A 15,726-nucleotide genomic window follows, 5' to 3' on the forward strand; every position below is an offset into this window, starting at 1 on the left:
GAGGTCTCAAGATTAACCTCCTGTTTGCTGGTCTTACTTTCTGCACCTGTCTTTTAATGTTATATAACTCTTAATCGTAGATTCTTTTTTTTTTTTAAGTATCTGGTTTAAAATACAGATACAGATAGACGTTTAAACTTTTCAAGTTTTGACTAAATTTTGTAAAATACGAATGTTGCTCTATGAAAGCAAATCTTCTCTTAGACCCTTGCTTGGATTCCTGGATTCTAAACTTGGTGCCCTCGTGTTTGCATTTAATTCCTTCCCCTGTAACCCTGCTTTACAGCTCCTTTTCAAATTTTACTTTTGGTATTACTTTTTTTTTTTTTTTTTTTAGTTTTTTTCTTCTTTTGTTCTTTCATTTTTAACCCCAGATATTGTAGCTTAGCATTTTCCTTATGTTAAAAATGTCCAGTGTTTCTGACCCAGCTCTTCCATTACCAAGAGATATTTTGTTGCTGGGGTTTTATTTGTGGCGGGGGTGGGGTGGGTGCGGTGAGCAGTATCAAGTCTCCTTTATGTACAAAGTACAAACTTGGCAGCCCTGGACAGACAGTGGTATTGAAAAAGTAGTAGTTATATTGTTTGAGAACTCCGAAATGATATTTTAGTGTTATTTCATATGAGAATATTTTAAGTTGCTGTATAAGTATTTATGCAGATTTAAACCATCCAAGGGACTTCCCTGGCGGTCCAGTGGTTGAGACTTCGTGCTTGCAATGCGGGGGGCGCGGGTTCGATCCCTGGTTGGGGAACTAAGATTCCACATGCCGTGCGGTGTGGCCAAAAATAAATAAATAAACCATCCAAAAGAAAATTCCTGGTAAAAAATATTTGCTGTAAACAGATGATAAAATACCTATGAGAGTCTTGACTGCAAACTGAGCCCTAAAGCATGTTTCTAATGGAAAAGAAATCATGTTTTTTCCTAAGTTGAAGTACTCCAGCCGCTATTAAAATATTATCATTGAGTTAATAATCCTAGATTGTATTCTTATTGCTTCTTGAAAATAAAGTACAATAATTGTAAAGTATTTCATAAAAGGTATGAAGATCATTGCAATTATAAACATTAACAGATAATTTAAAGAGGGATAAGATCCTGGTATATTTACCTAGTTCTCTGTGAGCAGTCTCATCTTTTCAGACGTTAAAGAAAAGTGCTTGTTCACTGCTTTGTTGCCAAAGCTTTAAAACCAATTATCATTTAAAGGGTAAACAAGTTTTATTACTAAAATATATATGCTAAAATATAGTTTTTTATTTTACTTTATTTATTATTTTTTTTTAAATGTAGTTTTTTAAACTTGTAAAATCAGGCCATTATTCATGTACCCCTAAAACAGAGACTATATGCATCCCCTATTCTTGGATAAAATTTAGGTCTGGCCTTTTCTCATTTTGGTGCATTTGGTGAGATCTGTTAAAGTGATCATCAGGCATCAAATTCTGTACTTGGGCAGGAAGGTCATATAAATTCGTAGGAAAAAAAAATATTTTTTAGAGTTTTTCGATGAGCTCAAGTGCACCCAGAGTCATAGTCGTTTTGTTCCTTAGTATTGATATTATTGTCTTCACCTTTGTTTAGCACTTTCAAATTGGTCTTCCAAACCCCACCACCAGTCCTGTGTTCCTGGAGCAGGTCATGTTCTGTTCTGATTCTAAAATAGACAGACCTCCCTCTGGATACGGATCAGCTCTCAATCACCACAGAAGCCAGACTTGGCTTGGCTGGTCCCAGGCCGAGGTCCTCACGTAGGCTGCTAGAGCTGATGGACCTGAAAAGCAGAGGTGGCCGCGGGTGTGGCACTCGGCTTCTCTTCCTCAGGGGCCCTTCGCCGAACCACATCGCAGTCACGTTGATCATGTAGGAGTTCTGCAACAACACCAAAGCTTTTAGTTGAGTTACTTCCAGTTAGGGACATGGTCCTACCTTTTTTGAAGTGTGGTTTAAGCAGATGAAAGAAATGTGTGACACATACAATGAATGAAGTTTGAAATTTAAACACTGTATATCAGCAGCTTTTGTCAAATTTTCCATTTCCCTGCGGTGTCCTGATTCTGATTACTGGGTGAACAGCATCTTTTAAAATGTTTTAAATTCTCTTCAGAAGGTTATTTTCATGTTTGTGCTGTGCAGTAATAAACCACTTGGATAAGCTGAGTGACTTCGTCTTTAGGACTGTTATTTCACTTCATGGAGTATGAAGTATTTTTAATATGCCACACTCTTGAGAACAATGGCTGCAGGAAGTTGAATTTCCCTTGGAATCAAGCCATGTTGTTGTTTCTAAAGTGAGATGAGAGCGAGAGAACCAGCTCAGTCATAGGACACAAAGAACATGGGGAAACGGCTAGGTCAGAATGGATGAAAGAAAAGGCATTAATGCTTTGGAAAGCAGGATAATGGAAATAAAGACAGATCAGGGGCCAGTTAGATGTCTAGTTTGGTAGAGTAGTTGACCTACTAGACTTAAAAGGTCATCTAGGAACTGCAGTATCCAAAAACCAGGAAGTAGGAGCAATTGTCATTATGGTCCTGGAATCTGGGTAATGGTTATTTAGGAATTCTTCTATCATTTGGGGAATCTGGCATCCATTCCTGTTTGGGACAAGAGCTAAGGAAAAAGGAATGAAGCAGTGTCTACCAGGACATGGCCATTTAAGCCACTTTTTTCCCTGCCTCACTGGCGACTCACCAGCAGGAAGCTAGGACTGCATAGTCTCTGTCTTTCAAAGTTGGGATAATTTATTAACTCAGACTAATTTGTTTGTTTTTTTAACTCTAGTTTTAAAAAGTATTTCAGCAGCCCTTTTAAACACAAAGCCATGTCCTTTACAGTGAAATACTGCATGCATCTTACGAAGTGGGTTATGTGTACATACAGATAAAGAACTGGTCCTCTGTGAGCTCATGCATATTAAAAGTATCCCTTTAGAGATGCTCCTGGAGAAAGGAGCACTTGTGACCATGAGTCCTCAAAGAAGTTGGCTGTGAAGTGGTCACTATCCTGCTCTTCAAAGTCTTTTATTAGTAAGGAAAAAGAGGAGTGAGCTCATATGCCCCCAAATCTGGAATACAGCCTGGAATCATCTATAAATTTCTTTGAAGTCTCCTTTTTGATCTAAAATTACATGCTAATTTTGTGTTCTACTTTTTACCATTTCTTTTAGTTTTAATGTAAAAATAAAGGCTCTTCCTCTCCATAATCTTTGAGTAACACTGAAGCCCCCAGAAGCATGGGCCAGGTGTCCTGTAACTTTGTGATATACCACTGAGTCTCCCCAAGGGCACACATAACCAATTTTATGAGGTAATGAAATTTATGAGGTAAAGGAATTGCTTAGTTTATATAGGATGCATTTTCTTAAAGTCAGATTTTATAAATAATTTATTTTGGTGCTTAAGGGAATTCGCTATTTGGAGGAATGGAATGCTATTTGATGGATCGAGGATTTGTTTAAAACAAAGTTTTACCCTGATTGTCATTTTTGTCAAGTAGTTGCCAATAAGGTTTCTAAAATCCAGTTGAGAAAAATCACAGATACTGTATATAAATTTAAAAGGAAGAGGCTGTACAAATTAAAGTTCTTCTTTTGCAACTTCCTGAAAGGTGGGGAGGTTTAAACAATATGCATTCCTGAATAATTATAGACAAATACACTATTACATAGAAAAACCGAACTTCAGCCTTGGCTTTAGGGTCTGTGTTTAAAGCAAAAGGTTCAGACTGGCTCTCTTAGTTAATAGGTTTACTTAGTTGTGTGAACATCCTACAGTGATGATGCCTTAGCCTTTTGCAACATCAAGAATATGTAGTAGTTTAAGTGTTAAAAGAGAATTTGACTTAAAGTTATATAATGAGAAATACTACACATGTGTGTACATGTATTTTACTCTAAAGCTACAATGTTCGGGTTCCTGTAGAACTCTGAGAGAGGGAGGTAGTATAGATGACTTCAGCGTAAGACACAATCTGTAGTTCACCGTTTGGCCCCTACCTGCCTCTCCAACCTCATCTTCTGCTCTCGGGCCCGACCATCTCCAGCCACACCAACCACTCTTGCTTCGTGTCCTGGTATACCGTGCATCACTCTGTCTCTTGCCTGGTGCACGTGCTGTCAGTGCTTGCTAGATGCCCTCCTGTTCCCATCTGCCTCTTTATCTTTAATTTTGATTCTTCACAAAAATCCTCTCCTGGAAAGCCCTCTCTGGTCTCAGTAGCTGCCCCTTCACTGTCACAGCCACGCACACTTGTACACATCGTTGATCATAGCAGCTGGAGGTAGGTAGTGGTGTTCATTTCCCCCTTTAGCCTGGGAGTTCCTCGGGCTGGGGACTGTGTCTGCCATCTCTCTCGAGGTCCCTGATGTCTGGCTTATTGTCTGCCGTTTAGTAGATGCTAAATAAATGTTATTTTGGTTGAGTACTTGGATGTATTTGCTTCTTTTGACTTCAAAATGGAAATTAGTGAACCTGTTCGGAGGGGGAACATGTTATACATCAGCGGCTTTCACCTTGTGAGGACTAGGGAGTGCAGAAGGTGAGTGGGAGCCCCGCCATTTGGAGCTGTCAGAGCTGTTGGGCGGCACAGTTGAGGTGGGGGACTAGCTGTGGTCTGAGGAAGGAAGAAGCAAGGGGGTTGCGGAACCTCAGAGCTCACTAGTTCTGTTAAGTTGCTGATTTGGGGCAGCCCAGGCAATTATTTGGCAGATAATGAATAATACACTGCTGTGAACATTGATATGCTTATTTCTTTAGTAATGTTTTGTGAGGAATCATCATAATTAAGATATTGCAACTTTTGTGATAATTACACTTGAACTATACATCACATTGTATTCCCTTTCTTTAAGATACTGATTATTTTCCTATACTCATATATAATTGTATTAGTAGTCATTTCCTCTAAATCATGAGTTCCTTCTCAATTATGAGTTATCTCACTTTTTCTGAGGGTTGGATAATTCTTTTTTGAGTATTCTTACCAGAGTTTTGTATTATAGCAGAGTGATTTTTGTTAGCTGTGTCCTAGAATGGGCCTGAAAGAGGGGATGATAACGTTTTAGATTCAATATTCTATTTAACAATGTATTTCCAAGAAAATTTTAGTGCATTAAATATAAATACATACATTAAACAACATAGAATATGTGGGTACTAAATTTTTTTCTCAGGTCTGACTTCCAAATTTTCTATTTTCTTAGTGGTCGCCGTTACAATTATTCAGTGAACAAGTGTTTGTTGAGGACTATTAAAAGAATAGGAAATAGTACTTGTAAGTAAAGCAGTCACTATCTGCGTTGACACCAGTAGATTGGCACCAAGTACCCGTGTCCTGTAATTTTTAGGAATAAACCTCCTTCAATGTGCAGAACTATATAAAGGTGTTTCTCTGCTTATCTGCCCTTAAAGAGTTTCCTTCTCATGCAGAAACAAAAGCATTTTAAAACGTATCAATTGCTTTGCAGTGCTACTTATTCTAGACTGAATTTAACCTAAACATGTGTATCTCAGTTCCCATCCTAAGAGATTTAATTACTGAGGAACCTTCTTATAAGATCCATTCATTTATTCATTCAACAAATAATAGTTTACCAAGTGCCAGGCAATCGATTGTTTATTTGTTCCTCCTTTCGGTGAAGGCATCTACCGAGCCTCTATTCTTTGCAATGCACTGCACTTCGGATATAGGAGGAGAAGAGGCAGTCCCTTCTCTCTAGGAGCTCATGGTCTAGTGAAAGAAAGAAAGAAGCAGGTACTTATAACAAGGGACATCTAATTGAAACGGGGGCTGTAGTGGAATTGAGTGACATTGTAGTGGCATTGAGTCTTGAAAGAATAAGGCAGATTTCCAGGTAGAAGGCAAGGATAGCTTGAAGAGTTCCATTCACAGAGAATAGCAAGTGCAAAGGCACAGACAAATGAGAACATGACACATGCAAGAGTTAACTTTGACGCAGCTGAATATAGAGTGTGAGGAAGCAGGTGGCGAAAGGTGGGGTGAAGGCTTTAGTTGACGTGCTGAGGACTTTGGTGGCAGATTGAAGGGTAGTAGGGAGCAAAAGAAAGACTGAAGCTGGAGTGTGATGTGATAGAACAAACCACATCAGAGAATCACCCTGACAGCATTGTGGGGAAGGCAGCAGAGGGAAGTGAGACTGAAAGCAAATCCTCCAGGGGAAACGTGATGTGGGTCAGAACAGGACTACGGGAACTGACTGCCGTGAATTAAAGACTTCGTGATGAAATGGGCCTCGGCGGGGGTAGTGCGTGAGCACCATCTCATAAGATCTGCGTTACCATCACCAACATTATAAATGAATACCCTATTGAACTCATTTTATAATTTGGTAATTTAAAGAATGAGCAATTTTACCTCCACAGAACTGTGAAAGTTTAAATATTTAGAGGTAACATTAAAAAACATTGCTCACCAATTTCAAAAAATTCAGTAATGTTCTAAAATGTCTTTACTCTTTCCCCGTAATGCATGCTCTGACCTCTGAATTCGTTTGTGTCAACCACCTACGTTCTGTGTTGCCCACACCTGTCAGGCCTTAAGCTCATGTTTCATCACCACCAGGAGATTATATTGACACCATGTGTTGTTTTATCTGTACTGATGTATACTGACCATACTGCCAGAATAGCCCCTTATGAACCAGTATTATCAGAGTTTTATTAAAGTCCAGTTGGCTATTCATGCAACCATTATTTATATTTGGAAAAACAAAAAAAGGAGATGACCATGTCCCTGTTATTAACATTTAGGTTAAGTGAATTCTTGTACTTCTGTTGAAAGTATTAAGACTATAAAAGGTGTTGGGAGTGAAGATATAGAATAAGTGAAATGTAATGAAACTGTACCTACATTTATGGGTTTTAAAAGTTTTTTATATTAATAATAAGGCTAAAAGAAACAAAAATAGAATTCTAACACTGGTTGTGTTCAGGTGTTAAATTTAACGGTAAGTTTTCTAATCTCTGTCCAACTTTTTATAATGTGGTTATAATGCTCTCATAATAAAAAAAAATTACAGTATATCATTGCTACTGTTTCAGAGCAAGGGTATGAAACAATTTGTGTGGAAACATTGTATTGTTTGAATTCGACTGAGAATATATTTCTCCAAAAACAGAGGTTTTCATTTTACCCAGTCTCTACCCCTCCCCAATGCATAATAGATTTAAGTTCTTTAAAAAATTTTCCAGATAAAGATGAATTTGTCCACTTTTAAGACTGAAATTCTTGGATACAGTTTGCCTTTCAGTCCACCTTAAGATTTTTAATATGCTCTTTAGGCATTTTAAAATATTATAATAAGGTACCAGCTCAAGCCAGATAATTGAATGCTTCCTCCCCATTCTGCTAAGTTGTTGGTTACACATTCTCTTATCAGAAAAATTGCCAACTGTTCTCTCTTGTGCATGTGATCCTTCTTCTACCCTGGTCCCCGCTCCCATAACAGAAATGCAGCACCTCCTTTTGGGACTTAGCTCATTTAAGCCTTACATTTTGCAAGAAAGGTGGTGTTATTCCCATTCACAGATAACACATAATTTTCGTTCTAATTGGTATGCTGACCCTTTTTGTGGCAGTTTTCCAGGTGAGATTAGGCAGGGCTGTTGGAAAGTCCAGGTATTGGATGCCTGGAGTGCAGAATCTATATTTGACTCCTGCCTTTTTCCCGTGCGTATAGTAGGCAGGCCCACCTGCTAGTCTTTCGCCACTTTCTTATTTAGCTTCTTTTGAATTATCTTCCCATTTTGAATATTCGTTCCCTGCCTTCTCCTCATTTTACGTGTTTTTTGGTTTGTTTTAAAAACCAAAGACAAGCCCTTTAAAGTTCCATCTTGATGTTATAACTGTAACCCTCATGGCCACAGCAAATGCGGAGATACTGTGAACAATGTGAGTGAGACACGATCTTTAGGCTTTTTCAGTTAATGCTTAATTTTTAAATGTAGAGATGAACTTAAAAGGATGAAGCTGGGGAGTATAAAGAACGTGGAATTTGTGTTATTCAAAGAAAGTAAAATTTTAATTACATTTAGCAAAGTCTGTTTTAAATGTTTATGGCAGAATAGCAGACAAACGTAGTTTCCGCATTTGGCCATCATAGTACAATGAACGGTCACACTGATTTTCCTGCAACGAGTAGGAGCATAGAACTACCTGAACAACTTCTCCAGGCCATCTCCTCGTGTTTCCACTTGTTCCTTCAGTGCGTGGACCTGAGCTGTAATGAGCTAAGCGAAGTCACTTTACTAGAAAACCTGCCTCCAAAACTGCAAGAACTAGACCTGACTGGAAACCCCCGACTCACCCTCGATCACAAAACCCTGGAGTTGCTGAAGTAAGTATTTTGTGAAGCACTGCAGCCCCATCGCTATTCACTGAAAGTGACATTTATCACTTAGTCAAAACATTAAATGGAATATGAAGCATCTGTTGACTTATTAGGTCTATCTACACACATTTGAAGTGAAGTGATTTGTGAGTCTGTAGGTCACCAAAATGGACGAGTGGCCAAACAAATTTTCAAGTAATTGGATACTCGTGTCCTTTCAGAAAGTTTTTGAGAAAGTGTCCAGACAAAAAGAGATGAGAATAATGAAAACAAAGAGGAAAAGGGGATTTAAAGACACAGGAGAGAGCAGTGAACAACCAAGAAGTAAATGTACATCTCGGTTACGAATAACATGGTGTGTGATGCTTAATGCAAATGTTACAAAGGGATGTTGCAGGAGATGCATAACGTGGGGTAAATGAACAACTCAGGTTATTTAAACAAAACTGGGAGAGTGGGGTAGTTAGATCCTGCTGGGTTGTCTTCCTGTTTTGGGAAGAGAGTTCATTGGTACTGTCTCATGTTTTCTGTTGATGGAGAATAACAGGTTGGATGGAGTTCACTATGTAAAACATTAAAGTTAACCTTGTTAGAAAAGATGTCTTTAAAACAATGTTCATCACAGAACTCTAAATATCAATAAAATTAAATTATGCTTCACATGATGAATATTATAATGAATATTATACAACCACTAAAAACAATGATGTGGAGTTACGTTACTAACTTGAAAGATATCTGCATATGACGTTAGGTGAAAAGAAAGTTTACAAGGAACTTTGTATAGTGTAATCCCACTTTTTGTAGCATAAATTTGTGTGCATTTGGGTATGTGTGCGTGTGTGTGTGCACATGCACAACTAGAAAATTCCTAAAAGGATATAAAACAAAATGTTAAAATGATGCTGTTCTCTGGATAATATAATTATGGATGGTCTTTACTTTCTTCTTTAATTTTTTCTGAATTTTCAGAATTTTTTGCAGTGTATCTCAAAGTAACAGTCCTTGACATCAACACAGATTAGACATTGTGTATGCCATCTGTGCTTAAACCCTGTTGTAATATCTGTTGCTGAAAGTCATCTTCCAATATCTTAGAAAAAACTGAAAAGGAGAAGAATTTTGAAAAGAAGAGTAATATTGGTGGTCCATTATTATTATCCTAGGCTTTAGTACATATCAGAATTTGAAAATCACCTAAGGTGATTCCTGGTTGGAATTGGCTTAATTAGTGCCTGTTCGTTGATATTTTAAGTACTTAATGAGAAAATTGATTTAGTTGAAGAATATTGCCTAAGTACAGTGTCTTCGGGAAGCCACGGGGACCGAGGCTCTCTCCACTGTGTATCAGTATGTGAAGCTTTGGCCCAAATCCCTCAGTGTGTCCAGACCTTAGTTTTCTCATCTCTTAGGGAGGATGGCCTACACACTCTCTAAGGGACTTCCAGAACTAAGAATACATGGATTAGCAAAACATATTTCATCTTTATAACGGGTAACTTTTTGAGTTTTTACAAATATGACATAATTTTATGATAAAAATAATTATATAAAAATCTGTTAATCAATGGAAGTAGCTGTTTGGAGAAAAATATAAGTTGAATTTTTATTGCACACCAAAATAAATTACAGCTAAATTAAAGAGTTAAATACATAAAATGAAATAATTTTTAAAAGTAAGAAGAAATCATATGGATATATTTACAAACCAGAAAAGGACTTTTTAGGGCAGAGAAGGGGGTGGGGGAAATCAGAAAAGAAGTCAATATGTATAGAGTGGTTTTGATATTTATGTTATGTATATTTTTATATAAAAATACTTTTTTACATAAAAGTTTTAGATATCTATTCCAAAAGCTATCAAAGGTAAATCTAAAAGGCAAATGACAAACTGAGAAGAAACGCTGGCAAAAAATAAGAAAAATAAAAGCATTAATATTCTTAATAGAAAATGTTCTTATGAGTCAGTAGTGATAAGTACTCACTCAAGCAGAAAGTAAGTGAAGCACATTAACATTTAATAAACAAAGTATGGATAGTTACATGAAAAGTTCAGCCTTATTAGTGTATCAAGGATATATTAAATAAAATATTTAAATGATAACATTTTTCCCCCTCAAATTGGTGTTGATGGAGGGTTGTAAATTGATATAACTTTTAGAGATAGTCATCAAGATATTTCTAATTAAATTTAGGATGAATATAAAATGACATGGGGAAATGTTCAAGATGTAATTAGAAAAAAGATGCAAAACCATATATATAATAGAATGACCCCATTATTATATAGGCATAAGACAGTATCTCTTAAAATTCTCTACCAAAGGACATATGTTACTAGAGTGGCCAGAGCTGCTACAGTGAAGCACATGTGTGTTCTCAGATTAAAAAAAAAAATTAGTAACAGACAGTGAAATCATAACACTCTTAGGTAAAAACGTTACCCTCTATTTAATATCTAGAAGGGTGTGGCTTCTTAATAACTTGGGAGAGTTTCCATATCTCATGTATTACTTGCTCTTTTAGAGGGTTGGCCTATTTGTTCTACATGAGGCAGGGTTAGTCCATATGGCGACTCTTCCGTGTGACTGAGCTCCGGCTCCCAGATTCCCTCAGACTAATTTCAAGATGTACGAGAGTCAACATCCAGGTCACTTCAGACGGCTGCTCAGTCACACTGTGTTCAGCTTGGCGGAAATGAGAGATTGCTGCTTCACTAGAAAGGATTATGGGGGAGTTTAAGGATTACTTTTTTCTTTAATAATCAGGCTAGGAGGGCTTCCCTGGTGGCGCAGTGGTTGAGAGTCCGCCTGCCGATGCAGGGGACGCGGGTTCGTGCCCCGGTCCGGGAAGATCCCACATGCCGCGGAGCAGCTGGGCCCGTGAGCCATGGCCGCTGAGCCTGCGTGTCCGGAGCCTGTGCTCCGCAGCGGGAGAGGCCGCAGCAGTGAGAGGCCCGCGTACCGAAAAAAAAAAAAAAAAAAACAGGCTAGGAAATGGAATTATTTCTTTGAAGGCTCCCTGTTTTGTAAAAAGTATAAATGTCTTTAGAAAGGAATCTTCTGTTTTTCTCCAGAACTCAGAAAGGTAGGAAAAATGTAGGGAGAACCATAAGGTATGCCTTAAGAAACCCATTGCATTGCTTGCCATTGTACGTGGATAAAATTCGGTACCAGGTCATATGGAAAGCAAAAAACAGCAGACTATCTTTTTAAATACACCTTTTATTGATGGGTTTCAAAGGAGGATATATCTGTAAAATGAGGTATTTGCTTTTGAGATTTTCTGTTGACACTACCTATGATTTTTAAGTTTTTCAGCTTTTTTAGGATAAAGGAAAAGGTGAATGTTTTCTGCTAATTAAGAGTAGAAACTTTTCTTTAATGAAATATTTTTAAATTTCAAAGAAATTGCCACCAAATATTTCTAGAATCAAAGTGAATATTATTAGACATTGATTTACTTCTGAGTTGAATGGTTCTTAGGAAAGGTATTCAGTATTTATTATATTTTGGAGTTAATGAATGCCAACAGATAATTTAAATTCTTGGGCTCAGGACAAAATTGTTTAGGTGTTAAGAGATTATACATAATTCTGTTTCTCTTGTTTAAGTAACGGGGAAAAAACTAGTGGCAATTTACAAGTAGGGATTTATCTCACCATGTGGTAGGTGGCCTTTTAAAAACCTGCTTCACATCTGTATGACTTCCTGTTTGTGAGCACTGAACGCTTTCTAGTAGGCTGGTTTTTAATGAACTGCATTTGAAGGTTTACTCTTCTAATATTTCTGTTTTGGGTCCTTTTGGACCAGTTATAGCATATGAGAGCCAAGGTGAGATAAGAATTTGTCTCCCAGTTCATTTATATGTAGTTAATGTGTAATTTATTGAATGCCCCTCGTTTACTTCATAATTTTATGATATTGGTCTCAGCATGGTTGTGCAGGTGAGGAAAGAATTGGAAGCTTCAGGGGATAGCAAGTCCCCAGTAATGTTTGTGAAATATTTGAAGGGGTGATGTGGGCAGATACTGGATTTGAGGATGAGTGTTGCAGAATTCTCTCACATGATCCAAACACAGTACAGTCGTGGCTTGGGTTTCATTCTTTTCAAATCTGGGCTTCATGTTGTGAGAATACACCCAACTTAATAGTTAAAAGTTTCTTTTCTCATGCCAAGGTTGAGAGCTGTCCCCTTCATCCCCAGGAGAGAGTAGCCATCTAGGGGTGGGGTGTGTGTGTGTGAAAGTGCCTAATAACTGACATTTGATGCTGATAAAACTAATTTTCATGCTCTGTATATATGCCCCTTTGTTTTCATTATGATGAGTAGCTAGCTCTTGTTGCTGATAAATATTTCAGACACATTAGACACAAATGGTAAGTACAGAGTGCTTAGGTGTTTTTCATTTCTCAGGTAAAAGTAGCAATTTGCACATGTTCTGTTTTAATGATTCCTGGCCCCTCTGTTTCTCTGGTTAGTAATATCCGCTGTTTCAAGATTGATCAGCCTTCGGGAGGCGATGCGTCTGGAGCCCCAGCTGTATGGAGCCATGGCTACACCGAAGCTTCAGGGGTGAAAAACAAGTAAGTGGGGTGAAACTTTGGAGTGAGAACCGCCACCTGCCCGCCCCCCTGCCTCCCTGCTTTAGTGGAGTAGAAGCCCAGTGCTAGCACACACTTTCCCCGTGTCACATTTATTTCAGTATGTTTCCCCAGAGTGAGGCCACCTCATGACTTAGGCTGGAACATTAGGCTAAGCCCTGCTTGGCACCACGTACTCTCTCTTTGTGAGGATGTTGCTAGGATACGGTGTAACTGACACATTATATCTATGTGAGACTCCAGTGTTTGGAGAAGGCATAAGTATTGAAATGCATCCCTGCTCTTTTGAAAAGCCCCTTTATCTTTCTCTGAAGCCTGTTTACCAAGCAAAACAGGGAGAGTATTAAAGGAGTAGAAGTAGCCTTGATTGTCCATATTCGAGATCCCTTATGTTATTGACAGTCACTGTTTCTGTGGAGCTGTTTTTTACAGTCTAAATTAGCTTGTCGGGAATTTGATGTCCATTCCCTGTAATGTCAGCTGCTTGTCTTGCCATCAGGTCTTGTGCGTCTTAATTTCTTTTTCTTCCCTATTTTCACCAACCTTCCCTGTCTCCGATGCAGATGTTGATTTCTTGAGAATTGTAATCCAGCTCTTCAGGCTTGTTTGCTTTCTATGAAGGGGTGCTGATAATCAGTACTAGAAAAGCAAAGGATCCTATAGATTAGAACGGTCATAATTTAATTAGCTAAGGTATAAGAACACAAAATATTGAGAGCAGAGGAAGAACAGGAAGTGGAGGATGATCCCATAATAGCTAACAGCGTTCAACCCTGGGTGCACATTAGAATCAGTCAGGTGAGGAACCTTAAAGAACATTTTCCAGCCTAGGTCCGTTAAATCAGAATGCTTTAACATCTCTCCCAGGTGATTCTAATATGCATCCAGGACTGAGAACCACCGACTAGCTTGAATACCCTTCATGGAAAATAAAAGGTGGAATTGTGGTTGCCATGCTGACTGCTTTTCCTTGGGTCAGAAAACAGAATGAACTCGCCCTGTGCATCTGACGCACGGATCCTGTCCTCTTTCCCTGAGAGTGTGCTTTGGCATATTAGAGAAGACGTAGCCCCCATTTCAACATCTCTGTTCCATTTGCCCCCCCCCCAAAAAAAAAGACAGAATAACCAGTTGTGTCTGGGCTCTGACTGCTTATTTCTATGTACTTTGCACTGTATATCATTATATTTTGGGGAGAGAGGAAGAAACTATACATTCTTTGGAGCAGTCAAAGTTCCTTCCTAGAGATCTTTCTTTTTTTAGATCAAAAGATCTTCTGCCTTACTTATAAACACCAGTGTGTGAAACTGCTCTCTAATTCCAGAACACTGATGTGAAATCCAAGATTGGTTTTTAAACCTCTCTGGATATTAAAATGTATTCTCTACTCATATATATTAATGAAGCAGTGACCAGTTAGGTATTTTTTCCTACATAATTCCCTTTTCCACAATTCCTTCTTAAAAAAATTTTTGCTATATTGAAGTGTAAGATAAACGGTAAGCATACAACTGTACGGATTGTCCTTAAGTGAACCAGCACCTAGATCGAAAAATAGAACATTATCAGCACCTCAGAAGTCCCATGCCATCCCTGGCCCTCACTTTATTTTCCCTTGCTTTTTTACCCTTTGGTTTTGCCAGCAGAAGTTTCTCAAGAGTTTTCTTTTTGAATTGTGGATAAAGTAGATATATAAGCAAGGAGCTTGCTGCTTTGAAGGAAGGAGAGAACTGCAGTTGTCCCTGCCCCAAATCTCAATAGACATCTATTCTCTTCTCCCTCCCACTTTCCCCTATGGGTACTGGTGCTGTGTTGCCTCCCTATCAGGTCATTTCAGATCCTTTGGGAAAATCCAAGCAGGGAGCTGCAATCCTATAATTTAGGTTCTTCCTTAGACTAAAAAACAAACAGGAAGCTTCAGCAGAAAAGAAAAATCACTACTGTACTTTTAAAACACGTTATTTTTTTCATACCTCCTGCCCCATTCTTTCTAGCAAGGGGAGCTTACAGGAGAAGACAGAATTATAAGATGATTTACTATTATATAATTAAATTTTACTTTGCCACTAATTGTCATATAACTAGGGATAACTTTTTTTTCTTTAATAAATGGAGGCAAGAATTTCAAAGTACTGGGCTTCCCTGGTGGCACAGTGGTTGAGAGTCCTCCTGCCAATGCAGGGGACACGGGTTCATGCCCCGGTCCGGGAAGATCCTGCATGTCGCAGAGCGGCTGGGCCCATGAGCCATGGCCGCTGGGCCTGCGTGTCCGGAGACTGTGCTCAGCAACGGGAGAGGCCACAACAGTGAGAGGCCCGCGTACCGCAAAAAAAAAAAAAAAAAAGAATTTCAAAGTACTGAGGTAAGAGCCAGATTTCCTAGCTTTGAATCTGGGCTCTATACTTTTTTGCTACGTGACCTTGAGCAGTTACTCAATCTCTCTTTAGCTTACTTTCCTCATCAAAAATACTACTTGTCCTTATAGGGTTATTGTAAGGATCCACTGATTACATACGTGAAGAACTTAGAATAACATGTGCCATATAGTAAACTCTATTTAAATTTAGTTATTATTATCATTAATGATAATGGGTATTACTATTGTTATTTATCCCCAAACTCCTTAAGCTCAGGAATTATATTTTCAGGTTCATACCACTGTTACCTAGCCATGATACATATTAGGTGCTTAATAACTTTCTTCTTTTCATTAATTTATATACAGTAAGAAGGTATAATTTATATTCAACAGCATTCACCCTGTTTA

The 15,726-nt window shown here is 38.2% G+C and overlaps 1 protein-coding gene across 3 annotated transcripts in view; it reads left to right on the forward strand.

Moving 5' to 3' along the window:
* Positions 1-15,726, forward strand: part of PHLPP1 (PH domain and leucine rich repeat protein phosphatase 1) — a 213,394-nt gene that overhangs the window by 185,386 nt on the left and 12,282 nt on the right. For all 3 annotated transcript variants that reach the window (XM_027118702.1, XM_027118703.1, XM_027118701.1), the window contains 2 exons: positions 8,231-8,361; positions 12,837-12,941. In XM_027118702.1, coding sequence (XP_026974503.1) covers positions 8,231-8,361; positions 12,837-12,941 — 236 coding nt within the window. The remainder of the gene's footprint in view (positions 1-8,230; positions 8,362-12,836; positions 12,942-15,726) is intronic.

This window comes from Aethalodelphis obliquidens, unplaced genomic scaffold, assembly GCF_003676395.1.
Source record: "Aethalodelphis obliquidens isolate GAN/ISIS:26980383/991018 unplaced genomic scaffold, ASM367639v1 scaffold19, whole genome shotgun sequence".
NCBI classification, from domain to species: domain Eukaryota; kingdom Metazoa; phylum Chordata; class Mammalia; order Artiodactyla; family Delphinidae; genus Aethalodelphis; species Aethalodelphis obliquidens.